At 38.1% G+C, this 12,645-nt stretch overlaps 1 protein-coding gene across 3 annotated transcripts in view; it reads right to left on the reverse strand.

Moving 5' to 3' along the window:
• The window catches only part of ELP2 (elongator acetyltransferase complex subunit 2), a 43,911-nt gene that overhangs the window by 27,496 nt on the left and 3,770 nt on the right, over nucleotides 1-12,645 (reverse strand). For 2 of the 3 annotated variants that reach the window (XM_058692330.1, XM_058692328.1), the window contains exons 3-10: nucleotides 10,704-10,774; nucleotides 6,423-6,579; nucleotides 6,082-6,159; nucleotides 4,538-4,602; nucleotides 3,689-3,755; nucleotides 3,069-3,209; nucleotides 1,886-1,981; nucleotides 93-193 (exon numbers count right to left, since the gene is read on the reverse strand). In XM_058692330.1, coding sequence (XP_058548313.1) covers nucleotides 93-193; nucleotides 1,886-1,981; nucleotides 3,069-3,209; nucleotides 3,689-3,755; nucleotides 4,538-4,602; nucleotides 6,082-6,159; nucleotides 6,423-6,579; nucleotides 10,704-10,774 — 776 coding nt within the window. The remainder of the gene's footprint in view (nucleotides 1-92; nucleotides 194-1,885; nucleotides 1,982-3,068; nucleotides 3,210-3,688; nucleotides 3,756-4,537; nucleotides 4,603-6,081; nucleotides 6,160-6,422; nucleotides 6,580-10,703; nucleotides 10,775-12,645) is intronic. The other variant, XM_058692329.1, reaches the window with a different exon arrangement.

Here is a 12,645-nt window from a genome sequence, read left to right on the forward strand (position 1 = left end):
GAACACTTTTGCAGCTCTAGGAACAAAGACTTGGGGGCTAAATATCATTTATTAAACCCAATTTTCTGTTCTGTAAATATTCACATTTTTACCTGTTCCAGCCAAACTCCAGACTCTTCATCTGGAGCCCAGAGAATCATGGTTTTATCCATTGAGGCGGACAACAATCTCATTGGCTGCTGCAGAAGACCATCTAAAGAAAAAAACTAATGCCTTTAGGTGATCAACAAGCATTGTTTGTAGATTACCAGAAAAACACAATACCATTACTGTAAGAACATTCACTTGTAGCAATAGCAACATTTTAGAAACACAACAGAGGTTTACGTTAGAACAGATAAACGAGGTGTGGTACATTTAGACAATGGATTATACTTCAATAAAAATAAATAAATTAGAGCTACATGAATCAACACGAGTACAACTCTAAAACACGTTAAGCTAAAAAGCCAAGATGTAAGAGAATACATATCGTTATCAAGTTTTAACAACTGTAAAGCAATACTGTTTGTGGCTACAGAAATGTATAGTAGAAGTATAAAAACACTCGTGGGAATGATATGCAGTGAATTCAGCCTTGTAGTTGTCCTAAGGGAAGAATGGAGGGGAAAGAGTTCGGGAAAGAATACACAGGGGGTCCCTCAATACCAATAATATCTACTTTTTTTTAATTGCAGCAAAAATATGACAATATTAATAACAGTTGGACGGCAGTTACTTGAGTATTCATTAATGATAGTCTCTATTCTTGCCTCGGTGAGGGGGTCAGGGGAAGATTATGAGGCCTGTGCCTCGTTCAGCTGTACAATACAGCACCAGCTTCAGCAAGCAACCATCACTCCACGAAAAGAGGTTAAGGGCCAAAGAAAGAGGGAGAAAAGAGTCTTGTTTGTTCATAAATGATGTGGCTCAGTATTACCAACTTCCTATTTCCAGGGGGAAAAGTTCCAGAGAAGTTGGCTTAAAAGTCAGTTTCTCTTGGGGCACCTGGGTGGCTCAGTTGGTTAAGCGTCCGACTTCAGCTCAGGGCTTGATCTCATGGGCTGTGAGTTCGAACCCCGCGTCGGGCTCTGTGCTGACAGCTCAGAGCCTGGAGCCTGCTTCGGATTCTGTGTCTCCCTCTCTCTCTGCCCCTCCCCTGCTCATGCTCTGTCTCTCTCTGTCTCAAAAATAAATAAAAACATTAAAAAAAAAAAAGAGTCAGTTTCTCTTAAACGCCATGAAGACTAGATGAAAGCATTTATTTTTTTTATTTTTTTATTTATTTTTTTTTCAATGTTTTTTATTTATTTTTGGGACAGAGAGAGACAGAGCATGAACGGGGGAGGGGCAGAGAGAGAGAGAGGGAGACACAGAATCGGAAACAGGCTCCAGGCTCCGAGCCATCAGCCCAGAGCCTGACGTGGGGCTTGAACTCACGGACCGCGAGATCGTGACCTGGCTGAAGTCGGACGCTTAACCGACTGCGCCACCCAGGCGCCCTAGATGAAAGCATTTAAAGAGCAAGTGAAAAGGGACATGGTGGCTTCAGCATCACAGCAGGAATCACACTTTTCCCACTGAGGGGTGTAAGTTTCAATGGGACTGAATGTCCAGGAGAACCTAACTGTAGTATTATACTGTGCCAACTTAAAAATGTCTTATATATGAGATTTTTAGGTTTGTTTTGGTTTTTTTTCCCAAGATTTTAAGTAAACTCTACACTCAATGCGAGGCCCAAACTTACAACCCCGAGATGAAGAGTTGCACACTCTACTGACTGAGCCAGCCAGTTAGCGAGCACTTGGTCACACTAAAAACACTTGCTCCACTGCATTTGGTCAGCTTAAAATTCTACATGTGTGATTCACTGAAATGACAAGTATGTAGTATGTTTTCTTCCTACCTTTGTAGAATGAAGGCTGCCAGTGAACTGCATTTACCCAGTTTTCATGACCAGCCAGCACAGTCTCTAGAGTAACTGCAAATGCTATTTTAATACCTGCAACAAAAAGAATGACATATTCTTCCTGAAAGCTCTTCTAAAAAGAATTTCCATTACCAACAAAGTTGTACAACTATGTACTCCCTTTCCAAAAGTCAGAACAGAAACATGATTTAGAGTCAATAATTCAACAAAAAAATAAATTTCATTGACTTCACTCATTGTTCAAAATTACAAGAGAAAAAGTTTTAAAATTACATAAATTTTTCTCTAGTCATAAGTACATATTAAGGAGTGTGTCCAATTTTAAAACTTTTCTGGGATAGCTGCTGTTATACTGCAATGAAAAAGGAAAAACAGACATGTCAGCCTCCTGGCTATCCTCAGTCATTATCAGCATATAATAGCCTAAAATACCATTTTAAAAAAACTTAAGAAAAATGCAGAAATAAAGGAGGTCAAATCAGTACTGTGACCTTTCAAAGTCATTAATAAAAATGTTAACAAAACTTCATATTTGGGAACAGCCAGCTACTCATGACATGCTGGTTAAGGATTTCTAGGTTTTCCCCATAAAACCACGTACCAAAATCTCAACTCTAAAGGGCTTCAAAACCAAGAAGAGTAATAACAAAGGAGAGTACTCCTAGGTGAACAACACTATAATTTAGTTGAACACTTAAAAACATTTCCTTCAAATACAACATCCCAACAGGATCTGCCATGCAGGGGTACTGCTCTGATTACCACCCAATAAGAAAATCAGAATTACACATCCCACTCAAATGCAGGGCTCTGGCTCGTCTTCTCTCATCCAGTAAAGGTACGGATAACTTACTTTATTCTTTTAGATCTTCCGATGCTAAACGAAAAATTTGGCATCTTATAATTTATAATTTGAGAAAATAGTAAACATTTTCAGCAATTTCTAAAAATCTTACAAACGTGGTTTAGAAGAAAAGTAAGTTTCATATACAAAAAATAACTTATCCTTAAAAAAATTGTTTTTAAAAATGCACAGTATCCGTTTCACGTAGGTATCTGATACTTTTGAAAAACTCACCTTCACCTAGGTGTGTTGTGTTAATAATATTATGAATGAGTCAGGAAACTGTTAACATCAAATATTTTCATTATTACTCACCTTCATTTTCTATCGTAAAAGTATTTTCCTTCAGCTTTATATTATCATCATCCTGAGTTTCTAAAGATGTTGATTTTACATACAGCCTCCATATTCGTATCAGGCAATCTTGTGAGCAGCTCGCCAGGAAAAGATCTCTACCTAATAAAACAACAAATTTTATTATTTTTTTAAACATTATATCTTAAATTTATGTGTAAGACTTTCTCCTCCTAATATGCAAATCTTTAAACTTCCTGAAAAAATTAGACTTTGCCTCCCAGCCCTTTATTCACTTGACCTATATTCTTTTTCAGTAACATTGGCAAATATACATACAATACTAACAAATGGTTATGACATGTGTTCTTATACAGTCTACAAAATTCTACAAAGAACTCTTCAAGAATGTCTACGTGTGTAATAGTCAGCTAGTGTCCGCTTTAAAACATCAACTGCTTTCATCCTCTGCCACCCCAATTGATAGTTAACAAAAGGGGTAAGTATCCTCTTTTCTAAAAGGGACAACAGAAAAATGTTACATACAAAGAAAATTTTAAATGAAAACACAACAGGCTGCTTTCCAGGAAGTTCCACACACTTGCCCCATCATATGAACTTCAGCAAGATTTCATACTGACCAAAGGTTGCCCATTCCACGCCTCTTATCCAATCCTCATGTCCACAGAGAAAAAGCACTTTCTGAAACTAGTAAGATAACAAAAATCATCAGACTTGATGTAAGAATTTAAATTTTCATGTATATCAGTGATTTCATTTGGGGTCACAGCCAGTCCTGATGCACTTTTTTTGTGTGTTTTAAATTGGCAACACTATCTGATCAGACATAAGGTAGAGCTCTCATTTGGGAATGAAAAAATCTCATAGTCATCTAACTTATCTAACGGAGCAATGCTGAGTACGTAATATCTATAAATAGATAAATACTCTAAGTTTTTACAGGATAAAATGACACGTATTATTCTGTAGAAAAAAGTCGGGTGGTCGGACATTCACAACCATTTTAAACTTTACTATAGAAGGTAAAGAAAGAAGTATCTCTACTATTGAAGTTTTAAGTGACCCAACCCCTTTTCTGGAACTTCTCTCCTCTAATGTCTCAATATCTAGGTAAGCTCAGAAAGACAAACACTACCAGCTGTATTTCATCAGAGATATAATTTATTTAGAATTTACCAAAAAAAAAATTTATAAACCACCACCACAGCATCTTCCTCCTGTCCTTCCACCATCTAATGATCTGTTTCCACCTAACAACTCTGGACCAGGTGGCCAAGGCAGCACTTACTTGTGTTCAAAGAGAGTGGAAAACCATCTAAAAGAGGACTTTCAAAAAAGATTCTCATACCGGATTATTTTAGTTTAGAGTAGTAGAACATCCCTAAAATTTATCATCTGGAACTAGGCTGCATTAAAATGTGTAATTAAGCAGAACGTAATTCCAGTATCTTAATAAAATCATTAATTACCTGGTCATTTTGTTGAACGAATAAGTGAATTTTGCAGTCATCATCACCACATGCTAATATTGGTACTGGGAGGATAAAAAGAGGCTTTACTGTAAATATTCCATCACATGTTATGATTATCACCTATCATGGATTCTAAGAACTTGGTAAAGAATCCAGACTTCTATTTCCCACACCCTGCACAAACAAACTGAAAGTGCTCAATAAATGTCTGTAGGAATAAAATGAATAATCTCAAATGTTCTATTAGTTACTTGGTGCCTGGGTGGCTCAGTTGGTTGAGCATCAGACTCTTGATTTCAACTCAGGTCATAATCTCACAGTTTGTGAGATCAAGCCCTGTGTTGGACTCTGCACTGACAGCACAGAGCCTGCTTGGAATTCGCTCTCCCCCCCTCTCTCTGCCCCTCCCCTGCGCTGTCTCTCAAAACAAATAAAAAAAAAAAACCAAACAGCTACTCGGCAAAGAATCACTGCTAATTAGCTGCGAATCTTTTCCTCCATTCTGTGTCATTTACAATAGAAGCAGCAGTGAAAAGAGAAACACAAAAAGCAAGTTGGGAGCATTTCACCATGTCAACCAGAAGATTAATATGAAAAGTTGCTGGTCCAACACAGCCAGAAATGTATGAGCTATGTAGGAGTCCAGCATCATGGCTACTGAACAAAGATTTAAGGGTTTGTTACTCCAATGGTCATTATGCAGGATGTGAAGAGGCTCTCATCTTCAGAGGAATGTTCACAGGGTTCATCTTTAGTATTTTTTTCAACTTATGCCAGATCTCAGCCTTCAAAGAGTTCATTTTCCCAAATTAGATCTATAGATGTTGATAACGTACACGATAAATAGCATCAATCCCAAGTACATATTAGGTCTCTTAAATTTTCAACAGCTATCAAAATTCTTACAACTTCTCTTAATTTTATGTTCTATACACAAATCATTTGAATACTGAAAACAAAAGTACGCTTCTGGGTAGCTTCTGGGTAACATAGCATAAGGAACACAGTAGTGGAATCACTATGTTGTACACCTTAAACTAATGTAACATTGTGTCAACTATACTTCCATTCTTTTTTTTTTTTTTTAATTTTTTTTTTTTTAACCTTTATTCATTTTTGAAAGAGAGAGAGACAGAGCATGAACAGGGAGGGGCAGAGAGAGAGGGAGACACAGAATCGGAAGCAGGCTCCAGGCTCTGAGCCATCAGCCCAGAGCCTGACGCGGGGCTCGAACTCACGGACCGCAAGATCGTGACCTGAGCCGAAGTCGGACGCTTAACCGACTGAGCCACCCAGGCGCCCCTATACTTCCATTCTTTTAAAAGGTCTATTTTCCATGTTTCAACTTATCTAGATACAATATTAAAACCTAACGTGTCTGGTTGTAGGGAGATACAAAAATATATTGCTGTTTTTTGTGGTGTTTTGGGATTTTTAGGTAGGGGCTACACATGGGGCTCGAACTCACAACTCAGAGATCAAGAGTGAGCCAGCCAGGCACCTATACTGCTGTTTTAACGTATACTCAGCAGGATACTCACCATCAGTATTAGGCAAATAAGACAAGCAGAGAGCCAGAGTGAATCCATTTCCAAAGTTCAAGGTCTGAAGGCATGTTACTAAGAAATAAAAAACACCATGAACAACTAACACTGAGCTTATCCACCTAGAAAGGTTGGGCAACATCGTCAACAGCCCTGGGTGCAACAGGGGATGAGAGAAGTCAATCCTGAGACCCAATGACCATGTGGACGTAAATGGTCAATTTTTAACAACGTTACAGAGAATAAAAGGACTTCAAAGACTGAAAGAAATTGACATGTATGTTCTTTCTCACTTGACAATTACTATTTCATTTGTGTTATAATTTCTCTAAACCTACCTTCTGAACCGTTTTTAGACCAGACTCGAACAGTAGAATCAGAAGCTGCAGACACCATCAGTGTACGGAATGCAACGCCTGACGCCCTCTTCTGGTAAAGAGCATGCACTGCATTAACAGGTCCTTCGTGGCCTTGGAGATGGACTGCTTTTAAAAGCTACATCAGAAAGAATTGACAAAAACACGGTGATAAAAAAGGAATTAACAGTTTTACATTTACTGAATTGAAATCACAGAATTAAAAGTACTGTTAAACTACCTGACCCAGAAATACATCCTCTAGAGTTGAAGAGAAAGTAAACTTCAGAGAAGTTGGTCTGACTGCAGTAAGGACACTTAAAGTGTGCATACCCTTTGACACAGCAATCTCACATCTAAGAATTTACTCTGAGATGCTAACCACACTAATGTAACAAATAGTAACAAACGAATGCAGAAAAGGATTCATCACACAATCTTTATCCTAGTGAAAAATTGCAATCAACCTAAAATTTTTAAGAGGAACTGATTAAATGATTGTAGATACACACTGTAGTCAACAAAAAGGATAACATGGAAAGACAACCACAACATTGATATTTTTTGAAGACTAGAGCCAGCTTTGTGGAATGTTTCTCTTTTGGATCAGTCTGATATTTCCTCATGAATAGATTCAGAATATACATTTTGACATTACTATCCATGTGCACCCCATCAGGAAGCACATGATATCACTCTGTGCCAATATTAGTGAAGTTAAGCTTGGTATCCTAGTAAAGGTAGTGTCTGCCATGTTTTTTCACAGCGAAGGTAAAAATTTTTTTCGTAATGTTATGTAAGATTATACTTTGGAACTTGATACTTCTCCATCAAACTTTAACCAAATATTTTTAGCATACACTCATGATACTTGCCTGAATCAAGTACAGCTGGAAAATGAAAAAAAAAAAAAAATGGCAAACAGAACTAAGAAACTCCATTTGTTTATCATCTAAATGCTTGCCATGCAAGATTATGCCCTGTGGTATCATTTCTGTTATTTTAGGTGTATTTTTTAGAGTTCAAAATGTGTGAGATTCCATCATATCCTTTGAGAAGTATCTTCTATAATTTGCTATCTCCCAAAATATTGGGGTCCCTTAAATGTTTCAATTGTTTTCCCAATTAAGCTGAACTCTGCCATTCAAGAAAATAATTATGTATAAGGTTCTGTACACTAACTTCCTGCAGCCATTAACTTTTGACTTCTTGGAAAACTCATTTTAAAAAACTCAAGTACAATATAATCTCTTGTATGTATAATTATACACACGAAATAGAGAACTACAACAATGTTCATTAGAATGTTAACTCTGTTGAGGTTCTGTACTTAGTTTGTTTTCCTTCTTCATGCTTTTCTGTAAAATTTCTTCACATGTGTCTATATCATTACTCCCCCCAAATTTAAATCTCTTGAAAATACTCATTTTACATTTTTAAGCAGGGGTGTATGTCAACCATCAGAGAATTTTAAAAACTCAAAAGAAACCTCTCAAGTTTGTCACCTTGTTAAAAAAACAATGCTCACTCTTCAAAGACAAACCTCTCATTCTACCAGCTTAGAATTATTTCCTTTTATCAGAAGTCAAGGTGTGTTGAACACCTGCATACATGGAAATGCATACAGAAAGGAGCCTGTAAGGCTCTAAGGTTTCCATGTGTGGCCCCTTCCTCTAAATCCTCTTATTCCCTTTAACCCCCTTTTATGCCTTTCACCCTCCTGCCGTCCTCCCTGTCTGGCCTCACATTTTCTCCTCTGGCTCCTCCTGAAGTTTGCTGCCACCAGATACTTGCTCAGTCTGTGATCCTCTATTGACAGAAGCGTGGGGCAGCAATGAGGAAAGAGTTTTTCAAGTCTCACCTCAAGATCTCAAAATCAAGTGTTCAAATCACTCACTCCCTCTGGATTCCTCTACCAAGATCAGTCCAAACAGGAGTTAAGTTTGCTACACCTCCCTTTGCTCTCATTCACGTCTAGGTACTTCCAAAATCCCCACCTCCACACCTGCCCTCTCCTTCTGAGGACAAGTATGGATGCCAGGCCAGCAATTCAAGTGAAATGTCTACAAGTAAATTCCACATCTTTCCTCCAGTTTCCCTATCTTACTTTGTAGAAGCACCTTTCTCCCAAGACCTAGAAACAGAATCCCACTATTTTTATTACTTACTCCCCTAACACCAGCTCCCACTCCTTTAGTAACTAGTCAATGTCAAAATCATTTTGCCTTCAAAAACACCCCACATCGCTTTCTTCCTATTTTTTCCTACTCTGATATGGCACATTGCTGTCAGATTAATCTTCTTCTGTTATTCATACTCTTCTGCTTAGAAATCATCAAGGACTGGGGCGCCTGGGTGGCGCAGTCGGTTAAGCGTCCGACTTCAGCCAGGTCACGATCTCGCGGTCCGTGAGTTCGAGCCCCGCATCAGGCTCTGGGCTGATGGCTCGGAGCCTGGAGCCTGTTTCCGATTCTGTGTCTCCCTCTCTCTCTGCCCCTCCCCCGTTCATGCTCTGTCTCTCTCTGTCCCAAAAATAAATAAAAAACGTTGAAAAAAAAAATTAAAAAAAAAAAAAAGAAATCATCAAGGACTTCCTAGTGCCTGCTAATGAAGAACAAACTCTTAAAGCTGGTATCTACATTTCCACATGATCTTCCCCTACCGTACTTCTCTAGTAGTACTGCCTACAATGAATTATCAAGAAACATGTCCAGAACTATGTCATTCAGTTACAAGGAATGCTAAGAAACTTAAAAGGGGGAAAAAAAGTTAAGACTTGAAAGAAGTTTGGGAAATGGTACTTAAAGATACTCATGTTGGTCCATGTCAGAACTTTGCAGAGCCCTCACTATACTCACGGTGCACTGGGACTCTCTAAAGGATGTATAGAATATAGTGTTTCCCAACCTTGATTGGCCATAGATTCCTTTTTTCACTTAACTTCTTGAGAGATGAATACCTCCCTGAACAAACTTTTTTAGAAAGCCCTGTCCTAAAGCTTAGGCTTGGGTTAAGACTGGATACTGCTGAACAGGTGGTCTTCTTTATCAACTGAGCTTTTTCATTCATGCCAGGAATTTCCTACCAGGAATTCTAGACCCTTAAATTCCTCCCAAGGAGGGGCACCTGGGTGGCCCAGTCGGTTGGGTGTCCGACTTTGGCTCAGGTCATGACCTCATGGCTCATGAGTTCAAGCCCCATGTTGGGCTCTGTGCCGACAGCTCAGAGCCTGGAGCCTGCTTCTGATTCTGTGTCTCCCTCTCTCTGTCTCTGCCCCTCCCCTGCTCACACTTTGTCTCTTTCTCCTTCAAAAATAAACAAACACTAGGGGCACCTGGGTGGCTCAGCAGGTTAAGCACCCAACTTCACTCAGGTCATGATCTCACAGTTTGTGGACTAGAAACCCACATCAGGCTCTGTGCTGACAGCTCAGAGCCTGGAGTCTGCTTCGGATTCTATGTCTCCCTCTCTCTGACCCTCACCCACTCACGTTCTGTCTCTCTCTCTCTCAAAAATAAATAAACATTAAAAAAAATTTTTTTTTAAGAAATAAAATAAAAATAAACATTAAAAAAAAATTTTTTTTAATTCCTCCCAAGGAAACCACCTGATACTTTAAGACCCAATTCAAAGACCACCTCTTAAAACTCTACTAAACTCACAGCACCACGGTTGTGGTACAGCAAGCTAGAGCACATTATCTATGGAGCTACCCTTGTTCTTTAACTCTTCAAGTAGATTTTGCCTTCAAAACCATGTACGTGAATCATGAATAGGATTCTGCCTCATCTACATCTACTGCATGACAGATGTTCAAATGTCTAACACGCTAACTTTTAATCTTTGCTTACAACTAGAAACAACCTAGTGTCCATCAATAGAAATCTGTCCATACTCAGCACTGCATATTATAACATCACTCAGAATTATGTAAATCTATATCCACATGGTAACAGCTGTCCTGTGAAGAAGGCAGTACTAACTTATGCTATCAGTGAAGACAGAACAAATAGCCCCTGTGTGTGCAGTGTGAAAACTATTACAAAATGATGAGAAATTCACAGAAATGAATGACAGCATGTGAATATGAGAGCAAATATCAGAAGGAAGGGTACAGGGCACGTGAAGTATAGAAGATACAGGACCTGGATTACTGATAAGAATAAAGCAACTTCATAAAAGAATACAGTAGAAAGGACAAAAAGACCTGAAAATAAAAGCAGATAAAGGTCTTTTCTTATAACTATAAACATGTCCACCCACCTGATTATTCTTTATTTCCCAGTGAATCACTTGATTATCAGATCCTCCAGAAAGTAATTCAGTAGAAGGAGCTGAAAAAAGTTAAATCTCCATAAATATTTTTATTTTTTCCCCAGCTGTCTTGAAAACTCTCAAGGCTATAGAAAAGATATAAGAAAACTCATACACCCTTATCTAGACTCACCAACTATTAACATTTTGCCACATTTGCCTAACATCTCACTTTCTCTATACACGCATACATAGATCCCTTTAACAAACCATTTAAAAATAAGTTGCAGACATTAGGACCTCTGACTTTCTAACACTTTATTATATGTAACCTAAGAATTAGAACATTTCCGTACATACCACAGGACAATTAACATATTCAAAAGTTTTAATTGTTGATTGATACAGTATCATCATGTAACATACAGTCCATATTTAAATTACTCTGAATTGTCCCAGTAACATCTTTTATAACTTTTATAAATTCTGAACCTAAGGACCACAAATTGCATATTTAGTTGCCATATCTTTTTAATATCCTTTAACCTAGAATAGTTTCCCAGTCCCCTTTTTTTGGGACAGTGACAGTCCCAGCCAGTTGTTTTGCAAATGTCCCTCAATTTGGATATACCTGGTTGTTTCAACATGTAAGATGCACGCTAAATACTTTCAGCAGGAATGACCTATGTGAGACATTTACAGTCAACTGCTATCAAGTATATGACATATTTTTGAAATAAGACAAATATTTCAGAGTAGCTCTTTTAAACACTTCTTGTAGATAACAGAATAAGGAGTAACAACCAAAAAGGGAGAAATAATCAAATATAATTTTCCACTTATGTTTCTTCTGGTCTGTGTGCTAGATATTTAGGGGAAGCAACAGGGGGATTGTCTGAAGAACATTAGATCCATAGTCAGAAGTCCGAGGTTCATGTCCAAACCCTACTGCCAGCCAGCTGTGATCCTGGGGCTTTAATTTCTTCATGGATCACAGACACTAAGCCAATTATTTAACTACATGATTTTGAGAATTACTATAAGGTCCCTAAAAGTAATGTGTTAAAAATCAGACATTTTAAAAATATGAAATGGGGCAGCTGGGTGGCTTAGTCGGTTAAGCATCCAACTCCAGCTCAGATCATGATCTCATGGTTCTTGAGTTTGAGCCTTGTATTGGGCTCTCTGCTGTCAGCACAGAGCCCTCTTCAGATCCTCTGTCCCCCTCTCTCTCTGCCCCTCCGTGTTCTCTCTCTCACAAAATAAACATTAAAAAAATGAAAATAAAAATATGAAAGGTTTTTTTGTTGTTGTTAAGTAGGCTCACACCCAACATGGGTCTTAAACTCATGACCCTGAGATCCAGTCACATGCTCTACAAATCAAGCCAGACGGGTTCTCCTAAAATTATGAAATGATATTATTAACATTTTATATATCACTAATACTTGGGTTAGAAAAAATATCTTAATTATCTACTGGTAGAGCCCTAATCTTAGGAAATCAAACATAACAGTTACAGATTACATTGAAACACAAGCAATTCATTTTATATAACCTCACTTTTTTTTTTTTTAATTTTTTTTTTTAATTTTTTTTTTTTAAACGTTTATTTATTTTTGAGACAGAGACAGACAGAGCATGAACGGGGGAGGGTCAGAGAGAGGGAGACACAGAATCTGAAACAGGCTCCAGGCTCTGAGCTGTCAGCACAGAGCCCGACGTGGGGCTCGAACTCACGGACTGCGAGATCATGACCTGAGCCAAAGTCGGCTGCTCAACCGACTGAGCCACCCAGGCGCCCCTATAACCTCACTTTTAAAGATAAAATATACAAGCCCAAATTAACATTTTATAATAAATCCCTATACTGAAATTCAAGTAATCTTTGATGTCACTTGGTGGCAATTAATATAATTACAATTGTGCTTTAATATCTGCACCAACAGCC

This window comes from Neofelis nebulosa, chromosome 11, assembly GCF_028018385.1.
Source record: "Neofelis nebulosa isolate mNeoNeb1 chromosome 11, mNeoNeb1.pri, whole genome shotgun sequence".
NCBI lineage: Eukaryota > Metazoa > Chordata > Mammalia > Carnivora > Felidae > Neofelis > Neofelis nebulosa.